Raw genomic sequence first — 22,182 nt, forward strand, 5'->3', positions numbered from 1 at the left:
GGTGGCGGCGCCTGTAGTCCCAGCTACTCGGGAGGCTGAGGCAGGAGAAGGGCGTGAACCCGGGAGCCAGAGCTTGCAGTGAGCTGAGATCGCGCCACCGCACTCCAGCCTGGGTGACAGAGTGAGACTCCATCTCAAAAAGAACAAGGGCAATAAGAAAACAAGAAAGCAAAATTTCATAAAATACAGTGCACACTTTTGAATCTTTTTAATATACGCCTACAAATACATTTTATTAATAGTGTAAATTTAATTTCCTCTGAGAATTTATTCAAAGACATTCCACCTGAGTTTGTGCTCAGAAAATGCCAGGATGATTCCCTGTCACGATGTATTTGGTGTTTAAAGTTCCCTCTAATTTACACAGCAAGACCACATTCAATTTTCTGCACTTCTGCTAAAGCATATGTAAAAGAAACACAGTCCTCACGAGATATGTTTACAACTATGAATGGAATCGTCACAGTGGAGCATGAATAAACCATCACATGCTTACTTCTCTACAGTAGATGCTAAAGAGAGAATCAAGTCCACCATAATAAGAAATAAACTAAGAATTGTAGTTAAAACATAATAAAAATCTTTTTAAATGCTTCTTTACTTTGCCTATTTTTTCATCCAAATAGGAATAATTAAATAATCTGGGACAACAAAATGTATACTGTGGCAGAAAAAAAGAATCCAAGGTAAAAAAAAAAAAAAAAAGGACATGGCAGAATCTAAGGCCTTTCACAAATAATACTCATATATTGCAAGGGGTATACAAAGAGTTCAAATACTGACAAAGTCAGGTGTGACTCATTCAAGGCACACAAAGATTGTACCAAGGGAGACCCGGCAGGACCAGGAAGCCGAAGTGATCAATTTATTCCTGTCAAATGCATTCTTGGAGTTTCAAACGTGAACAAATATGCTTATTCGGAATTTTACTTCCTTCTGCGAAGTATTAATCAATTATAATTATTTTGTTAAATGAAAATCCAATGAGAGTCACCAAGGAGCAATACAGGGAAAAAGGCAGACTCACCATCTCTTCGATTGAGCCTCGAAAACCCAGGGCCGTGGCTGCTGGACAGCTCTGAGGAGCTGCTGAAGGATGACCTAGGCAAGGCAGACGCCAGTGGGGCATCACAGTCAGCTGCCGGGAAAAATACCGTGATATGGTTAACACGCAGATTGCAGCCTGGGAGAAATAATAGTCCAAAAATATATATGAATATATTCTAGGATGTATGGCAATCATCACTCCATTTTTAATTCTTTTACATTTTTAAAATTTACATTGCACTGTAATTTACACAGAGTAAAATTCCAGAGAATGTATTTAATTTTTTAAAAGCATACAACTCTATTTGTTTTGACAAATGCATTCAGCCATGTAACCTCCACCATAATGAAAGCACAAAACAGGTCCATTAGCCCTCAAAGTTCCCTAATGTCCCACATTTTCTCAATTCTGCAGGATGTCTGGGTGCACCACCCATCCAACACGACTTTAAACTCAATTTGATGCTTAGGTTCTTTAGGTACACACACACAGAGGTAGTGTGAATTCTGTGCCCAAACCTCAAGAGCGGCTAGAAATTCTCACAGTGCCCCTGCACAGAACCTGTGGGGGATGAGACAGGTGAGGTGCACCAGGTATTCAGGTCAGAGTTTTCAGTGCGTGAAGCCAGGACCCAGGAAAGGCAACACCTGCAGTGATGAACTAAATGAAGCCCACCCTGCAGACCTCTTCAGAGGGAACCACTGGGGGACATTTGCCTACAGGAGATGGAGGCTCCTCCTTTTTGCCTGATAACTTGAGCACTGCAGGAACATGCCCTGCCCTTTCCAACCCAAGGACCCCTGCATGTCACCCTCACCTCAGGGTGACTATTGCTTCAGCTCTGTTCTAAAAGAATTGCTGGGGGTTAAGTAGTGTTTGACCCATATCACCTTATTTGTCATAAGACCATAAGGACCCTCAGAGCCCTCCTGCTCCTGGTGTTCCCCACCGTCAAACTTGAGGAGCCCCTGGGACCATTCCCACCTTGGGTAGCTCTGTTCCCATGTGTAACCATGGGTAACAGAAGCACCCCAAAGGTTACCTCTCAGTCCCACAGTCCAATCCTGTAATCATTGTACTTTCAGGCATGTCATATATTTTCTCATAAAAAGGGTACCTCTTCTAGCATGGTTATTGATCTAATAATGTTAGACTTAAGTTTTCTGTCACACATTAGGATATTTCCGTGAAAGAGGAACGTTACACCTTGAATATATCATTAGATGATCCTGAACTGCATATTTTGTATACACTTTTTTTCTTTGTGAGCAACTTGTTAAGTCACAGAAAGAAAGAAACCAGAATTAACTAGATTCCTATGACTCAGCAAAATGTCAACTATGTTCAGTGAGATAGATAAGAGGTAATTCAGGGTCTCTCCTGATTTGTTTGGTTGAGTACATGATACTGCAACAACAGAAAGAAAATTAAGTGCACATAATTTGCCTAGTGAATATCATTTCATAAAGAAATACTGGAATTATAACTGCTTTTCTAAAAGCATGCATTGCCATGAAGACAGTGACATGTCTTTAAGACATGACAAAAGAAAAACTCAGTAATTCATTGTGAAGCGCCTATTCTACAATAGGGAAAACAGTATTTCATTGCTTGGTAAAACATTCAGAGTATCTGACATAGAAACATTTTTCTATATATTCCCTATAAGTGACAACGTTACGTTTATATAGATGAGTCAGACACTGGGATTTTTTCCACATAAAGAGCAGCATAATCTAGCTAAGAAATCGCATTTAACATCATTAGCATGAAGAGCACCCCATATTTTCACACAGCAAGAAGCCAATGAAATGTGCAGAGCTGTTAAGAAAGGTTTGCTTTCTCTACGGTTTCCTTAAAGTGTCCCCCTCAATGTTTATGCCACAAGAGAGGCTTTCTCAATTTCCCCAGCACACACGCTCTCTGGATAACACTGTGTAGTCAGGATTCTCAGATGGCAGCAAATATGCTTCATAGTGGACTAAGAAAAATAGATAAATACGAATCCAACTGGCTAAGAACTTTACTTACATTTTCTAAAAAGGCATTTTAAAACTGTGAAGAAGCTAAAGTACAAGAAGGCAACTAAGGCTCTGCTCCATCTATAGACAAGTCCCACACGGCCCCGAGTGGGCACAGCAGGATCCAAGAAGGAAGGACATCATTCAGGAAAGAGTGGCTCCTAAGCCTGTCTGCCTGATGTTTTTTTCTCTTGGTTCTTCTGGGAAAGAATAAAACAAATCCGAGGACATCTAAAGCAATACTGACATGCTTTGGATAAAATCTGTTCTTACATTAGAAAAGCAAGATAGCTGTTCTCATGATACCTCTGTCCTGCAGTATCATGCAATGCATCAAACAGCACGGGGCGTTCCACCTGTCCCTGGGATTCCTGGCTGACATGTCTAACTCTCTCTGTGGAATCATGAGCTCTTGAAGGCACAATAAAGTCTTTCCCAACTTTGTGGGCGCTATACCTAGCACAGAATCTGAAAGATAGCACATGCTCAATAAACTTCACCTGAATATTTACTAACTATGTAAAAGAGAATTATTAACCAATAAATTTAATTAAACTTAATCTTCCTAAGCTAGCAGAGTACAATTTATTAAAGTCCAAACACAAGAGGCCTAGAGCTGTTATCACAGATTCACATCTCTAATAAAAATAATAACCAGATCTCAAGAGAATGTTCTAAATAGGTGTAATAGATAATATTGCTATTCTTTCCCTTGGTTTCTCCCTAATTAATTTTCCAATTGTGTGTTTCACGAGTTTCAGATGATTTCCAATAGGATTAAGGTTCAAATATAAATCTGTAAAGACAGCTGGAAACAAAATTACTGAAATTTTCCATTTCGCCTTTGGAAAATTCAAGAGTCAATAGCATGTGTTTGCCAAAGAGTCACCTTGTAATGAAGAAAATATCTGGCACAGGCTTGAATAAATCTTGCCCTTTAGAAAGGCAATAAATTCGGACATGGTGGCTCATACCTGTAATCTCAGTACTTTGGGAGGCTGAAGCAGGTGGATCACAAGGTCAAGAGATTGAGACCATCCTGGCTAATATGGTAAAAACCCCATCTCTACTAAAAATACAAAAAATTAGCTGGGTGTGGTGGCATGTGCCTGTAGTCACAGCTACCCAGGAGGCTGAAGCAGGAGAATCGCTTGAACCCGGAGGGCAGAAGTTGCAGTGAGCTGAGATGGTGCCACTACACTCCAGCCTGGGCAACAGAACGAGACTCCGTCTTAAAAAAAAAAAAAGGCAATAAATTTTATAAAATAAAAGAACATATCCAGTACCTAAGTTTATTGTTTTTTCCCTATCATTTTGAATTCTGTGAACACTTTCTTCCTAGAAAGAATTGTACACTACTGAGATGTAGAGGCGAAAATACGGTGGGCACCCCACAAGTGTTACAGGGGATGGATCTCCCTCTTCCTCAGCTTATTTGGAAATCTGGTTAAGATTCACTATATTTCCATGTGCTTGGCTCAATATAGATGGTTCCAGCGTCTTAATGTGCTGTTACACGTATTGATTATTTCATATTTATTCTCACCATCTAAAGGCAGAGATTCATTGCTACACAGGTGAATTTTACATTATTGTTCTCCTAGAAGATCATGGTTGAAAATGAAATAAAATGTTTTATTCAGGGTTATTTTATATCTGTTCAAAAATGGTGGACTTCCTTAAAAATCACATGTGCTGAACTGGGTAGCAGCTGGATTCATACTAAAACTTGCAGGTTTGAAGAAGAAAAGCATTTGGAAAATGCAGAGAATAAACACAGTATGGGGTGGTGACTCAGGTGAAGGCTCAACAATGGCTGAGAGAGAGGTAGAGATAAACCCATAGGGGAACCCACCTGCTACCTTTCATGCAGCCACCTCAAGTAACAACCCTGAAGATGCATGGTAGACCAGAGAGTTTTAGCCTCATTGCACTTTCCTAGGCTTGTTGATTTAGTCTCGGTGATTAGCTCTGCCTAGGTTCCTCCCTCCCCACTCTATGGTCTTGATTTGTCCCCTGACCCCTGCCTGGCATCACTCTTAGCTTCCCACCTCTCCTTGACAAGTATTCCCAGCATGCTTTGTGATTCCCAGCATGCTACCTATGAAGGATTTGGGACAGAAACCATTTCTTAGTATTATGTTCATGAAAGACAGCAGAAGGTTAAAATTAGCCTATGGGCTTCCTGTATACAAATCAACATTGCATTCACAGATCTGCTCATTTAAGACAATTTTTACGACATGAATATGAAATGATTAAAAAATAAATTTGAGGAATTGCCCTTACCTAAGACAGAGATGATACACTTTTCAAAACAGCATTTCATTTGAGTATATTAATTCTTGCACTTATTTAATAAAAGTGTATTGAGCACCTACCATGTGGAAAGCATCATGGGGCATAAAGAGAGACATGGTTCTAGGTTCAAGAAGTCCAGAATCTAACATGGGAGATGTGTAAATATCTGTTATAGGAAATAAACAGAAGAGCAAAACACTTAGATACTACTATTTATTCCAAAACATAGGGAAGCATCTTAATTGCTTAGGAACAAAACCAGCCTCTGAAAGAGCAAACACTACTAGGGTAGAGATGTGCATAAAAGTGCTTCTGGAAAAGATAAACATAAACCATGCATTTTCAAACAGCAATTTGTTGCTTTGGGATCTGATGATAAGAATGAAGAAAAAAAAAAAAAGAACGCATGGATGATACACGTACAGGTTTTGTCCGTATCTGCAGAGGAAACAGGAAAAGCTGAAAGGCTGGGAGACAACTGACCCCATGGGGAGGAGCTTTACGTTCAAATAACGACATCTTCTGGCATTTCCAGATGGAGCTCTGAATTCATTATAGTATTACTTAAAGGACTTTATTAAAAGATCAAACCACACTGCACTTGTGGTTGAATGCCTTTATCAGAGATGAATCTTATCGTGTGTTAGGACAGGCTGACAGTGGCTCCCAAAGATGTGTCTATGCCCCAATCCCGGGACCCTGTGAAGGTTACTTTAGAAGGTAAGGTTCTCCAGATGTGATCACAGACCCTAAGTTGAGGAAATTATCTTGAATTATCTGGCTGAGTCTTAAATACCATCAGAACTGTCCTTGTAAGAGAGATAAAGGTGAGGATGAACAGAGCCCCACACAAAAGAGAAGAGTGTGTGGAGATGGAGGCAGAGGCCAGAATGAGGGACCCACAAGGCGAGGCATGCGGGCAACCACAGGAAGCCGGAAGAAACAAAGAATGGAATTCCCCCTAGATCCTCCTTAGGGAGTGCGGCCCATCTTGATTTTGGACTACGGATACTGATGCGGAACTTCTGGTCTCCAGACTATGACAGAATAAATCCTGTTGTTTCAATCTGCCAGTTAGTGGTCATTTTTCACAAGGGCCATAGGAAATGAATACACTGTTTATATGGAATTGCATATTTGATATTTTAGGGGAAATGCAGGAGAGTTCCATTGAAAATAGGATTAACATCCACTTTGAACCGCACAGATACATAATTCGTTTGGAGAAGGGCTTCGAGACGCTAAACCACTCTGCCAGGCTGTGGCTCTGCCCATGCTCGGCGGCTGCACTTGCTCCTTACTGTGAAAGGAGCTAATCACTGTGTCGGTGGAACCTAAGGATGGAAGGAGAGGGGAAGGGGCCGCAGAACTGCTAATATGAGAGGACAGCACCTTAACCAGCTTCAAATTATCAGAAAAACACAAAGCCTACTAGTAAAGAGTTCAACAGTTGGTTACTGTGTTATCACAGAGATATAGAAAACTTATATATTCTAAAAAAAAAAAAAAAAAAAAAAGATTCCTGTCCTTCCTCAGACTGTCTCGATTAGGTCAAATTCACTAACTCCACAGCAGGCTTCTCTCTGGTTCCACACATTGAGTCAGTACGGAGGACGGCCTCGGGAATCGAATCACAAACAGGGAAGGCGGTGCCCATACCTTCTGCGGGCCCCGTCTGGATGTTCATCTGGATACAGCGCTATTCCATTCTTCCCATTTTACCACCTGTCATTTGAGTTCTTAATGTACCTTAACATTGTCTTAATGAGTTCCATAAAGCCTTTAGTTAGCAGGTACTGGAAGTCCATCTTGTTATGGATCTGAATTGATCCATGCATTGCTATCTAAAGGGAATGCTTCAGAAAAGCACACTTTACACACAGTGAACAAAAGCAGCGATGGTCAGTGTAAAAATCTACTTTCTTCCACATAAAAACTTCTGTTTTACATGGTCTTAATCTCCATTCGATTATCTTCAGTCACTGCCTTCCCTACATCTCACTCCATAGGGTATGAAGGGGGCTCACTCTACCACCTGGGGCCAGCACAGGGACACGACTCAGGCCTGGCAACTGAACGCCATGCCTGTCCCACTGGAAACGACTGGTTCTGGGATGGTCAGGAAGCCCACGCTGAAGGAATGACAGCAGAACCTGGGACTTTTGGCTTGAATTCCTGGGAGAAATACCCATTCATTCATTCAACAAATAGTTGTTGAAAATCTGTACTGTGCCAGGTGTTCCCCTATGTTCTGGGGATATAACCACAAACAACAGAAAAAGTCTCTGCTCCTGTAAAGCTTATCCTACTGAGGAGAATAAACAAATAAAGGCATAATATATGTAGAACTGAACATTGTTAAGAACAGAAATAAAGGAAAACAGTCACGCTTCTAAGATGCTAAACGGTATGCCTGAAGGCACGGCATAGACAGAGCTGCCCACGGGCAAGAAGGAAAGAGGCAGACTGCTGATGAAAGAATCTGATTACCTAAATGCAGCCTGGCTTGAATCAAGACACTCTGATTCCCCTTATTGTTCAGGCCTATTTGATTTGAGATTTTGGTCCCCTGCAACCGAAAAATGCTCAATAAGTACACTGTCCTGAGCCCCCACCCTTATCTTCCCTCTACAGCCAACATATTGCCAAGGATTATGTGCTTTTTGTGTGTATATGGCAGCTTTTCCATTATCATTATCATCATCTCACTCTAGGTCCTCATGTTAACAACCTAACCAAACCTTATAGCCAGTGTTTACTTATTGATTGTCCCCAGCTGCACACACACACACACCTGACATATCACCATAGCAGAAACGGTTTTAAACTATTGCTGAGTGCAAGTCACACAAACAGCCATATCAACCAGCTCCAATGGATCCCCACTGCACCCGTCCTGAAATTCAAATTTCAGGTCCTGGCATTCAGTTCCCTCCACCATCTGTTTCCTTCCTTTCTGCACTACAGCCGAATCCCCTACACATTTCTCAGATGCGCTTCCTCCTTTAATCGGAGTGGTCTTCTCACTGTTTCCTGAATGTAGGATGCAGGCACCAACGCTCCTTGACCGCTCACCCGATGACACTGCAGCCCCTCCTGTCTGCGAGTTCTCATCATTTATTATCTTCGGGGCTCAACTCACATTTTGTCTCTGCTCTGAAGTCTTCTCACATGTGTGAAGGCCACAGTAAGGTTTACTCTTCTGAAATACTGAGGTCTGTCTCATGGAAAATGAATTACACCTCTGGAGAAGGAGCAGCACCTCACTCACGGGGAGCCACACAGCAGCCACGTGCAGCGGCAGATGGGGATGAGAGGGTACAGGAGAACCTCACTCCCCAGCGAGGAGCCTTGCTTGCTGACTGATGATTCTGGGGTGAGGAAGAGACACTGGCATGACCAGCTGATGAGTGTCTGGTTCCTGGGACGTGACAGACAATTCCTACAGTCTACCTGTGGGAACAGATGAGGCTTGGACGAAGACACAGGGGAACAGGTTTAAATTCTATAAATTACTGGGTAGGAACAGAAGAGGGTAGGAGATAGGGGTTACATTTTTTCTCTCTTTCCAGATGTCATTTTGACTTGTTAAAGAAAACCTAGCATAGGAACACTGAATACCTCCTGACACTGGTGTTTTCAAATGACTTACGGCACTACAAATATCAAGTTATAACAACAGCGTACCAATTTTAACATAGCAGGACCGAGGACTTTATTCTATGAGAACTACAAAAGACACAACACAAATGAAGAGCAAGAGGTAACTTTACATTTTTTTTTTTTTTTTCTTTTTTGGACGGAGTCTCGCTCTGTCGCCCAGGCTGGAGTGCAGTGGTGCGACCTTGGCTTACTGCAAGCTCCACCTCCCAGGTTCACGCCATTCCCCCGCCTCAGCCTCCCGAGTAGCTGGGACTACAGGTGTCTGCCACCATGCCCAGCTAATTTTTTTTTGTATTTTTAGTAGACACGGGGTTTCACCATGTTAGCCAAGAAGGTCTCAATCTCCTGACCTCGTGATCTGCCTGCCTCAGCCTCTCAAAGTGCTGGGATTACAGGTGTAAGCCACCATGCCCGGCCAAGATTACATAAATTTAAGCATCTTAATTTGATGATCTACTTTACAATAAACACAAGGACTATTTAGACATGTGGAGAGATGTAGGAGATGGGATGGAAAATCTACATATGAGAAGATAATGGACAAAAAGACCTGCTGGGTTAAGATGAGACAATGGGTGTTAAATCCAACAAACACAGCTCCAGAAACACAGAAGGGATTCAACGTAGATCAGCTCCTTGTCCCTGAGGAAGTTGGATAGATGGTCTTGTTCTCTTTCTTTTTGTTTATTTCTAAATTTCTTGCTATGTAGTTAAATTATACTTCTGTGATAAACTGAATACCTATTTTTAAACTACAGATTTTTGGCTAAAGATAAAAGTACATAATATGAGAATAAGATGAACCTATTTTTTCTGAGACTTACTGCTAAGCAGAAAGAGAGGAAACCAAGTAACAAAATTAAGTCCTGCAGAAAGACATCAGACACGACAGAGAAAACATACAACAACACAGGTGCATACAATTTAAAAAGAAAATCATGTAGAGATGTTATAACTAACAATTGTTATTATGAACGTATCCACAGCTATGGGAATGTAAGTGACAAAGATGGGCTGTTAATAAAGAGCAGTAAATGATTTTTCCATGGGTACAAAAAATAGAAAAAAATGAAGAAGACCCAGTGTTTGATAGCACAACAAGGTGACTATAGTCAATAATGACTTAATTGTACATTTTTAAATAACTTAAAGAGTGTAATTAGATAGTGTGCAACTCAAAGGATAAATACTTGAGGGGACGACACTCCATTCTCCATGATGTGCTTATTTCACATTACAAGCCTGTATCAAAGCATCTCACGTACCCTGTCAATATCTACACCTACTTTGTAACCACAGAAATTAAAAATACTAATAATTCTTTCTATGCATCTCTGAGAGTTGACAGAATTAGGGTCTGAATAAGAACACAAGGTATGAGAAGAATATGGCTTCTTCCCAAGACATGTTACAGAGAGATGGAAAGAAGACTGTGTTAAACTAATAACATCTTAAAGGGACCTCATGACCTCACAGGCCAGAGCAGGCTACAGAGTATCTGGGTGCTGAAGAAAGAGAACTTCAGTGATACTGAAGTAAGAGTTAAGAGATGCACTCCCATTGCATTCTGAAGAGAGATCCCAGCAAGACCACTGACATCAGCTAGATTTTTTTCAGCCCAAAGTAATAAACCTGCAAATTATCAGATCTTGTTCACTACTCTGTACTTGGCTCTAATACGGTTAGTAAGGGGGCAGTATCAGAATCCTTGAGAAAATAACCAGAACATCTTAGAATTTATTGTGCCCAAGACAATAGATAAATGTTCACTTGAGACCTCAAACAGATAATTTCAAAACTTTAGGAAAACAGCAGGCATTATCCCACGGCAATATGTTTTATGTCTGAATTTTAACTCTATTATTTCAAGCTATGTGTGTCACTGTAGAGGCAGCTTCAACTTCAATTTTTTAACTTAAAAAGATACGCGTATTTAGAACACAATGGGAAATGTTACATACTACTACCTTGTAGACCTCCGAGCAACCACTATACAAACAGACACTGTTGTTATGATTGAGGACAACATCGGTCATCAAATGTGAAAAGCTACCCAGATGAAATCCAGAAGAAAAAATTCCACTGAAGAAGAGAGAAATGGGCAAAGTAACCAAAGAAAGAATATTTACAATGAGGCCAGGCACAGAGGCTCACGCCTGTAATCTCAGCACTTTGGGAGGACGAGGTAGGCAGATCACAAGGTCAGGAGTTTGAGACCAGGCAGGCCAACATGGTAAAACACCATCTCTAGTAAAAATTCAAAAATTAGCTGGGCATGGTAGCCAGCGAATGCAATCCCAGCTACTTGGGAGGCTGAGGCAGGAGAATTGCTTGAACCCGAGAGGCAGAGGTTGCAGTGAGCCGAGATCATACCACTGCACTCCAGCCTGGGTGACAGAGCAAGACTCCATATCAGAAAAAAAAAAAAAAAAAAAGAATACTTATAATGAAAAGGAACATTAAAAGGAGGCAATACAAAGCAAAGTGAATTAAACCCCGGAACAAATTAAGACTTGCAAAAATTGCTAAATGCAATCAGAGATTTTTTTTACACTCATAAGAGAAACCAGAAGAAGCTGCATTCTTTTGACAAAGCTCATAAGGATAAGAAAATAGAAAGACAGGTCCAGTTCCAAGATGGCCAAACACGAACAGCTCCAGTCTACAGCTCCCAAGGTGAGTGACACAGAAGACAGGTGATTTCTGCATTTCCAACTGAGCTTTGAAGACAGTAGTGGTTCTCCCAGCACGGAGTTTGAGATCTGAGAACAGAAAGACTGCCTCCTCAAGTGGGTCCCTGACCCCCGAGTAGCCTAACTGGGAGACACCTCCCAGTAGAGGCCAACTGACAACTCATACAGCCAGGTGCCCCTCTGAGACAAAGCTTCCAGAGGAAGGATCAGGCAGCAACATTTGCCATTCTGCAGTATTTGCTGTTCTGCAGCCTCTGCTGGTGATACCCAGGCAAACAGGGTCCTCCAGCAAACTCCAACAGATCTGCAGCTGAGGGTCCTGACCGTCAGAAGGAAAACTAACAAACACAAAGGACATCCACACCAAAACCCCATCTGGACATCACCATCATCAAAGACCAAAGGTAGATAAAACCACAAAAATGGAGAGAAACCAGAGCAGAAAAGCTGAAAATTCTAAAAATCAGAGCACCTCTTCTCCTCCAAAGGAACACAGCTCCTCACCAGCAATGGAACAAAGCTGGACTGATAATGACTTTGACGAGTTTAGAGAAGGTGGCGTCAGACAATCGGTAATAACAAACTTCTCCGAGCTAAAGGAGAATGTTTGAACCCATCGCAAAGAAGCTAAAAACCTTGAAAAAAGATAAGATGAATGGCTAACTAGAATAAACAGTGTAGAGAAGACCTTAAATGGCCTGATGGAGCTGAAAACCATGGCACAAGAACTACATGACGCATGCACAAGCTTCAGTAGCCGATTCGATCAAGGGGAAGAAAGGATATCAGTGACTGAAGATCAAATGAATAAAATGAAGTGAGAAGAGAAGTTTAGAGAAAAAAGAGTGAAAAGAAACGAACAAAGTCTCCAACAAATATGGGACTATATGAAAAGACCAAATCTACATCTGATTGTGGTACCCGAAAGTGACGGGGAGAACAGAACCAACTTGGAAAACGCTCTTCAGGATATTATCCAGGAGAACTTCCCCAACCTAACAAGGCAGGCCAACTTTCAAATTCAGGAAATACAGAGAATGCCACAAAGATACTGCTCAAGAAGAGCAACTCCAAGACACATAATTGTCAGATTCACCAAAGTTGAAATGAAGGAAAAAATATTAAGGGCAGCCAGAGAGAAAGGATGGGTTACCCACAAAGGGAAGCCAATCAGACTAACAGCGGATCTCTCGGCAGAAACTGTACAAGCCAGAAGAGAGTGGGGGCCAACATTCAACATTCTTAAAGAAAAGAATTTTCAAACCAGAATTTCACATCCAGCCAAACTAAGTTTCATAAGTGAAGGAGAAATAAAATCCTTTACAGACAAGCAAATGCTTAGAGATTTTGTCACCACCAGGCCTGCCTTACAAGAGATCCTGAAGGAAGCACTAAACATGGAAAGGAACAACCAGTACCAGCCACTGCAAAAACATGCCAAATTGTAAAGGCCAGTGATACTAGGAAGAAACTGCATCAACTAATGAGCAAAATAACCAGCTAACATCATAATGACAGGATCGAAGTTCACACATAACAATATTAACCGTAAATGTAAATGGACTAAATGCTCCAATTAAAAGACACAGACTGGCAAACTGGAGAGAGAGTCATGACCTGTCAGTGTGCTGCATTCAGGAGATCCATCTCACGTGCAGAGACACACATAGGCTTAAAATAAAGGGATGGAGGAAGGTCTACCAAGCAAATGGAAAATAAAAAAAAAGCAGGGGTTGCAATCTTAAGTCTCTGATAAAACAGACTTTAAACCAACCAAGATCAAAAGAGACAAAGAAGGCCATTACATAATGGTAAAGGGATCAATTCAACAAGAAGAGCTAACTATCTTAAATATATACGCACCCAATACAGGAGCACTCAAATTCATAAAGCAAGTCCGTAGAAACCTACAAAGAGACTTAGACTCCCACACAATAATAATGGGAGACTTTAACACACCACTGTCAACATCAGACAGATCAATGAGACAGAAAGTTAACAAGGATATCCAGGAATTGAACTCAGCTCTGTACCAAGCAGACCTAATAGACATCTACAGAACTCTCAGCCACAAATTAACAGCATATACATTCTTCTCAGCACCACATCACACTTATTCCAAAATTGACCACATAGTTGGAAGTAAAGTACTCCTCGGCAAATGTAAAAGAACAGAAATTATAACAAACTCTCTCTCAAGACCACAGTGCAATCAAACTAGAACTCAGGATTAAGAAACTCACTCAAAACCGCTCAACTACATGGAAACTGAACACCTGCTTTTGAATGACTACTGGGTACATAACAAAATAAAGGCAGAAATAAAGATGTTCTTTGAAACCAATGAGAACAAAGACACAACATACCAGAATCTCTGGGACACATTTAAAGCAGTGTGTACAGGGAAATTTATAACACTAAATGCCCACAAGAAAAAGTAGGAAAGATCTAAAATTGACACCCTAACATCACAATTAAAAGTACTAGAGAAGCAAGAGCAAACACATTCAAAGCCAGCAGAAGGCAAGAAATAACTAAGATCAGAGCAGAACTGAAGGAGATAGAGACACAAAAGACCCTTCAAAAAATCAATAAATCCAGGAGCTGTTTTTTTGAAAAGATCAACAAAATTCATAGACCGCTAGCAAGACTAATAAGCAAGAGAGAAGAATCAAATAGACGCAATACAAAATGATAAAGGGGATATTACCACTGATCCCACAGAAACACAAACTACCATCAGAGAGTACTATAAACACCTCTATGCAAATAAACTAGAAAACCTAGAAGAAATGGATAATTTCCTGGACACTTACACTCTCCCAAGACTAAACGAGGAAGAAGCTGGATCCCCGAATAGACCAATAATTGGCTCTGCAATTGAGGCAATAATTAAGAGCCTACCAACCAAAAAAAGTCCAGGACCAGATGGACTCACAGGCAAATTCTACCAGAGGTACAAAGAGGAGTTGATACCATTCCTTCTGAAACTATTCCAATCAACAGAAAAAGAGGGAATCCTCCCTTACTCATTTTATGAGGCCAACATCATGCTGATACCAAAGCCCGGCAGAGATACAACAAAAAAACAGAATTTTAGACCAATATCCCTGATGAACACTGATGCAAAAATCCTCAATAAAATACTGGCAAACCGAATCTAGCAGCACATCAAAAAGCTTATCCACCTGATCAAGTTGGCTTCATCCCTGGGATGCAAGGCTGGTTCAACGTACACGAATCAATAAACGTAATCCATCATACAAACAGAACCAAAGACAAAAACCACATGATTATCTCAATACATGCAGAAAAGGCCTGCAACAAAATTCAACAGCCCTTCATGCTAAAAACTCTCAATAAACTAGGTATTGATGGGACGTATGCAAAATAATGAGTTATTTATGACAAACACATAGCCAATATCATACTGAATGGACGAAAACTGGAAGCATTCCCTTTGAAAACTGGCACAAGACAGGGATGCCCTCTCTCACCACTCCTATTCAACACAGTGTTGGAAGTTCTGGCCAGGACATTCAGGCAGGAGAAAGAAATAAAGGGTATTCAATTAGGAAAAGAGGAAGTCAAATTGTCCCTGTTTGCAGATGACACAATCGTATATTTAGAAAACCCCACTGTCTCAGCCCAAAATCTCCTTAAGCTGATAAGCAACTTCCGCAAAGTCTCAGGATACAAAATTAATGTGCAAAAATCACAGGCATTCCTATACATCAATAACAGACAGAGAGCCAAATCATGAGTGAACACCCTTTCACAATTGCTTCAAAGAGAATAAAATACCTAGGAATCCAACTTACAAGGGATGTGAAAGACCTCTTCAAGGAGAACTACAAACCACTGCTCAGTGAAATAAAAGAGGACACAAACAAATGGAAGAACATTCCATGCTCACGGATAGGAAGAATCAATATCGTGATATTGCTCTTATGATATCATGATATCATACTGCTCAAGGTAATTTATAGATTCAATGCCATCCCCATCAAGCTACTAATGACTTTCTCCACAGAACTGGAAAAAACTACTTTAAAGTTCATATGGAACCAAAAAAGACCCCACACTGCCAAGACAATCCTAAGCCAAAAGAACAAAGCTGGAGGCATCATGCCACCTGACTTCAACCTATACTACAAGGCTACAGTAACCAAACAGCATGGTACTGGTACCAAAACAGAGATATAAACCAATGGAACAGAACAGAGGCCTCAGAAATAACACCACACATTTACAACCATCTGATCTTGGACAAACCTGACAAAAACAAGATATGGGGAAAGGATTCCCTATTTAATAAATGGTGCTGGGAAAACTGGCTAGCCATATGTAGAAAGCTGAAACTATATCCCTTCCTTACACCTTATATAAAAATTAATTCAAGATGGATGACAGACTTAAATGTCAGACCTAAAACCATAAAAACCCTAGAAAAAAACCTAGGCAATACCATTCAGGACATAGACATGGGCAAGGACTTCATGACTAAAACACCAAAAGCAATGGCAACAAAAGTCAAAATTGACAAATGGGAGCTAATTAAAGAGCTTCTGCACAGCAAAAGAAACTACCATCAGAGTGAACAGGCAACCTACAGAATGGGAGAAAATTTTTACAATTTACCCATCTGACAAAGGACTAATATCCAGAATATACAAAGAACTCAAACAAATTTAGAAAAATCAAACGACCCCATCAAAAACTGGGCAAAGGATATGAACAGACACTTCTCAAAAGAAGACATTTATGCAGCCAACAGACACATGAAAAAATGCTCATTACTGACCATCAGAGAAATGCAAATCAAAACCACAATGAGATACCATCTCACACCAGTTAGAATGGCAATCATTAAAAAGTCAGGAAACAACAGGTGCTGGAGAGGATGTGGAGAAATAGGAACACTTTTACACTGTTGGTGGGACTGCAAACTAGTTCAACCATTGTGGAAGACAGTGTGGCGATTCCTCAAGGATCTAGAACTAGAAATACCATTTGACCTAGCCATCCCATTACTGGGTATATAACCAAAGGATTATAAATCATGCTGTTATAAAGACACATGCACATGTATGTTTATCGTGGCACTATTCACAATAGTAAAGACTTGAAACCAACCCAAGTGTCCATCAATGATAGAATGGATTAAGAAAATGGGGCACATATATACCATAGAATACTATGCAGCCATAAAAAAGGTTGAGTTCATGTCCTTTGTAGGGACTTGGATAAAGCTGAAAGAATCATTCTGAGCAAACTATCGCAAGGACAGAAAACCAAAAACCGCATGTTCTCACTCATAGGTGGGAACTGAACAATGAGAACACTTGGACACAGGAAGGGGATCATTACACACTGGGGCCTGTCATGGGGTCGGGGGAGTGGGGAGGGACAGCATTAGGAGATATACCTAATGTAAATGACGAGTTAATGGGTGCAGCACACCAACACAGCACATGTATACGTATGTGACAAACCTGCACATTGTGCACATGTACCCTAGAACTTAAGGTATTAAAAAAAAATTTTTTTTAAAGAAAATAGACAATTTTTCTCAGGTTCCCACCACCTGAAAAGGGAACTTTTTAGATGGTAAAATACAAAACAAATGCTGACAAGAAAGGATTGCAGCCCACGATGAGTGACGCAGATATAAGAAAATGTTACTTTTTCTTTACAAATTCAAAAGGAGTTTGTCTTCTAGTCTCAACACCTATTTCACAGAAAAATGAGAGAAGTTCTGGGTGGAAGCACTAAAAGGAAGCAGGTGGCCTCTGAGGTGCCGCGGAGGCCTGAGACAGGAGGCGATCCCGGGAGAGGAAATGCCTGAGCAACGGGCCGAACAGCGCAGCGTCAGCACCGGCGTTCGGTTTGTTTGCTGACTTATTAGCTGTCCCCTTGTAAAGGCAATTCGATTAATCAAAAGTACGGATGATGTGATGGGTAATTTCGTGCGTCAATTTGACTAGGCCAGGGGTCCCAGATATTTGGTCAAACATTATTCTGGATGCTTCTACGAGGGTGTTTTGGGAGGAGATTAACCATTTAATTGGTCGAGTAAAACACACTGCCCTCCATACGTGGGTGGGCCTCAACCAATCAGCTGAAGGCCTGGATGGAACAAAAATACTGACCCCCTACCACCACCAGAAAAGAGAGAATTCTCTAGAATTCATCTGCTGCAGCAGCTCTTCTGGCCTGTCGGCCTTCAAACAGAACGTCAACTCTCCTTCAATCTCCAGCCTGCCAGCTCACCCCACAGATGAGATTTCCCAGGCTCCATAACCACACGAGCCAGTTCTTTACAGTAAATCTCCTATGTGTATCCTATTCATTCTATTTCTCTCACACAGAGCCTATAAAGGAAATTTGGGGAGTGGTGGTTAAAAAAGAGAATCTGGGTCCACCTTACTCTGACAGGTTGGAATGCAGTTTGAGTCTAATTAAATGGTAAACAATAGTTGTAGGTGATAAATACCTATATTTGAATTCAAAATGCCAACTGTAAAAGTAAAGGGGCTTTTAGGTCAAAGTTGGCTTCTCAGTTTTATTTTTATAATACTACCCTGAATGCTATAACTCTGCTGACCCATTACTTCAGTCTCATCATTCCCTGTGTTTCCATGAATCTGAGCTAGCCACCCATTTATTCACATTCTATAGATATTGACTACTGATCATATTCTGGGCATGGTGCTAGGTGCTAGTGATACAAAATGCCTCTCAATTATATCACAGTCATGTGACAGTGATATATGCAAAAGCTACTGCTATACAATAAGCCCAGTGTAATAAGAGAGGCACATAAAGGTACCTATTGTGGATTTTCCATTAAAAGAGTAATGAAAGTGAGGAAGTGTGGTCAGGAAAGGCATCATACAGTTTGGTTTGCAGTATTCCAAGAGAAATTAGGGAAAAGGTATTGTGGATTTTTCAGGAAAAAAAATATGCAAAGACACGGTGATAGGAAAAATGTTACATACCTGGCTGAGGGAAGACAGTACCATGGGGGCAGGACAAATGCGGAAGGGAATTAGTAACTCAGAAAAGCCGAGGAGAAAAACTGAAGATGCTGGTGTGCTTTTCTTAGGAGTTTGAATCTAATATTGAAAAATGTAACCATGAAATCAGCATGAAGGCAAAACTTGCTTCCTTAACGTAAATGTGTTAAAACTGAATAAATACATGGACTCATTTTGTAGAAAGGTGCCCTATGGTTATCAACTACACTGTGGCAGGTCACCTCCTCTGCCCTGCCTCATACTTCTTGGCTCTCCTTTTACTCTGGCCAGTGCTGGGCTAACGGGCTCCACACAGTGTAATGTGGCAGTGCCTTCCTAAGCGTTCTTAGGAAGTTACTCCTAAGAAGTTAAGTGTTCGAGTTCTCTTTTTGTCTCTTGACCTCTGCGATGCCTGCAGACACCCAGTCTCAACCCATTCATTCATATTCCTCTCCTGAGAGCCAGGAATCAGTGCCCCAAGGGCAGTGCTGAATCCCTGGACAGGACTCGGGATAAATGCACTCCCCCCCGACCACTGTCTCTCAGAGGCACAGCTGTGAAACACATTCTACCAGCTTCCTGAGAGCTTCCCAGGGAGTTCATGCCCCAGTTGCTCACAGAAGTGACCAGCTCAGTGATGTCCCCTGTTGTTGGATTTTTCTTCTCTATTCCATTCTTCCCTCTTTTATGAGCTCACTTTCCAGAAGAGGCTACCTGCACCAATGCCCATCACAGGCTCAGCTTTCTAAGAAAACTCTGGCTGGGACAGCGGACTTTCCAGAATGGAATGTGGGCAGTATTCTAAAATACTAAATAAAACACAATAGGAAAATCAAAGGGATGAATGTCACACGGCATGAAGAAGGAGGTAGAGGACATCTGCCTAGCCTGCCAAAAACAAAACAAATTGACAATCAACCCTGGCCACCCAGGAGAAGAGCTTTGTCACAGCAATTCTTCCACATATCCCAGAAAAGAGAGGAAGAAATGAGGACAGTAGAATCAACTGTGCCATCCAAAAAAGGAAGGCTGCCCAATCTCTTCTCTAGAATGTGTCAACTGTGATTTATGAAATGACATATGCTATTTTTATATTGCAGTGTTTGCTTATCTATAGGTAAGATCTTCTCACTACTTATGTCATGTTATCATTATATTCATGAAGACGACGACCATTGCACAGACAAGTACATGTGAAGAACCGTGAAGAGAGATTTTACCCTACTTGCGAGCTAACAAATGAGCCTGACGGTTTGTTTCATGGTTGCGGCAGAAGATTCCTGGGTCAAAGCAAAGGACTGTATTACTTACAGCATAGCAAACAATATGAGCACCAGCATGTCTGCATCAATTTCCTTGCCTCCAAGTCCTCTGGGGAAACATGGATGGGCACAGTTGGATGTGTGCACAGGCAGTGGGTTACATGACAAGTGAGGAGCCCTGAGCTTAGGGAATTCAGAGTTTTCTATGGGCAGCAGGCATTGCTTGCCCTTTGGCAACATTGCTGAAATAAATCTCTTATAGTTCAAGATGTATTGATAAGCGTGTTAAGCTTATTTTTATACATGAAAAATAGCAAATTATTATTTTATATGGTTATTCACAGTATCTCAAAATCTATGTGATATTAGCTTAGTTTTATTATAATTTTTAAAAACCATTTGGGTTCCTTTAATTGTTAATGGATGAGAATAAAAAGAGATAAATTAGTTGATTTCTTAAAGCTAAGCAAAATCATTTTTTATTGAGGAACCCAAAACTTTTCCTTTTACAAATGTTTGTAAACTGTAGGTTCTGTGACAGCCTGTGCTATAAAATTTCATAGGCTTATAAGAGCTTTCTTAACACAACTGTGGACTTTTCTCCTGATGTTGGACAGCAGTTCAAATCAGCACAAGAATCATAAACCCTATATTTGAACAGCTATATATTATTATATAGATATTTATTTTCCCATTTGATGTTGCATTACTTTTTCTATCAATCTTCTAACAATAAATTCATAAATATCTTAATTATAGCAAACGTGAAGTTCTTAAAGTTGAGAATCATCAAATATATTTCTATTACACAGATATATTCTTCAAAAAGTCATTTAAAATAGGAAACCTAATTGGGAGACACCTTAAAAGGTAATCTCCCACAACAGAGGCTTTGCTTAAAATACTGTTCTCTTTGTATTTGTGTTAATAATTGATTTGTCTTCGAAATTAAATTAGGAATCTATTGTATCTAGTGGACTTGAAATCAAAGCCCTTTCCCCATCTTTATCTTCACTGCTGTGTTCAAAAAGACTAGACTCCAGGGACCTGTTAGAAGCTGGGTTAGAGATAGGATGTCTGAGAGACACCCTTCTTTCATAGTCTGAGGATATGCATGTGTGTATATGTGTGTGGGGAGCAGGTGGAGGAGGTTAACTGTATCAGGGCAGGCATAATACTGTATTTTAAATCCCTCCTTCTGTTATACATGTAAGCTGGAAATAGTCTCTGCTCCCAGTGGCAGCAATCATAAACTCACGTAGTTCTGCCCGTAATTTTATTTAATTTAACATGTGACATTGAGACAGTGTTTTTTTAATTCACTTATAACTTCTTCCTCCCCCACATTCCAGCCAAATAAATACATACTTATAGAAAAATGTGACTGTTTTCCTGGGCACCCAACAATTCAACTGTCCCTAAAACACCAGGTTCAACTTAAATTCTATTAGCTTGTCTGAGGGCTAAGACATCTCAAAATCCAAGACAAAGTATCATTTGCGCATATGGAGGCAGCTCTGATTGAATAGATATCTAAAACTGACAGGTAATATTTTAGATCAAATCACTCCATTAAGACAAAGACTAATTCAATTGCTTGCTCAGTTTCCAAAGAAACCCTTCCATTTCGGTCTAGTGTTCCATAAACATTGACTTTACATTAAAAGGACAGTGAAGAATCTGAGCTGGCCAGAAAGTTGAAGTTCAAGGTTGTAGAAGATTTGAGCTACCAAGTCCAAGCCTTTTAAAAGATTCCCAATATGTATGTATATCATTTCCCTAGCTCTACACTTGCCTGAGAAACCATGACATTCGATAACTTTTTTCCATTGGATTTGGTTACAAAGTAAGTCAAGGAACTACAAGAAATATATTTCCTGGAAAAACATAATATTATATATATTATATATTCAAAACTCCGTAAAGCATATAAAGTATAAGCATATACTGAATTATAAAGCATAACTCAATATATTGATTTTAACCTAAAATTTTCTTAAGGCCTCAATTGCAAATGCTTTAATTGCCAGTGGTTCATAAACACATCTGTGAATTAGAAGCAAGTAATATCCTCTGTTTTTAAACTCTCAAAAAATGTGATTATACTTAATCAAAAGTAATTCAAACCACAGCCCAGGCAATACATATTAGACCATGTCCTCTTGGTAATTTAAT

The 22,182-nt window shown here is 40.4% G+C and overlaps 1 protein-coding gene across 4 annotated transcripts in view; it reads right to left on the minus strand.

Moving 5' to 3' along the window:
• LOC105498909 (contactin associated protein like 3) overlaps positions 1-22,182 on the minus strand; it is a 242,009-nt gene that overhangs the window by 209,829 nt on the left and 9,998 nt on the right. For all 4 annotated transcript variants that reach the window (XM_071077491.1, XM_071077492.1, XM_071077490.1 and 1 more), the window contains one exon: positions 1,028-1,138. Coding sequence is in view for 3 of the 4 variants with exons in the window: in XM_071077492.1 (XP_070933593.1) it covers positions 1,028-1,138 (111 nt within the window). In the remaining variant the exon portion in view is untranslated. The remainder of the gene's footprint in view (positions 1-1,027; positions 1,139-22,182) is intronic.

The sequence above is a fragment of the Macaca nemestrina genome, chromosome 14, assembly GCF_043159975.1.
Source record: "Macaca nemestrina isolate mMacNem1 chromosome 14, mMacNem.hap1, whole genome shotgun sequence".
Lineage (NCBI taxonomy): Eukaryota > Metazoa > Chordata > Mammalia > Primates > Cercopithecidae > Macaca > Macaca nemestrina.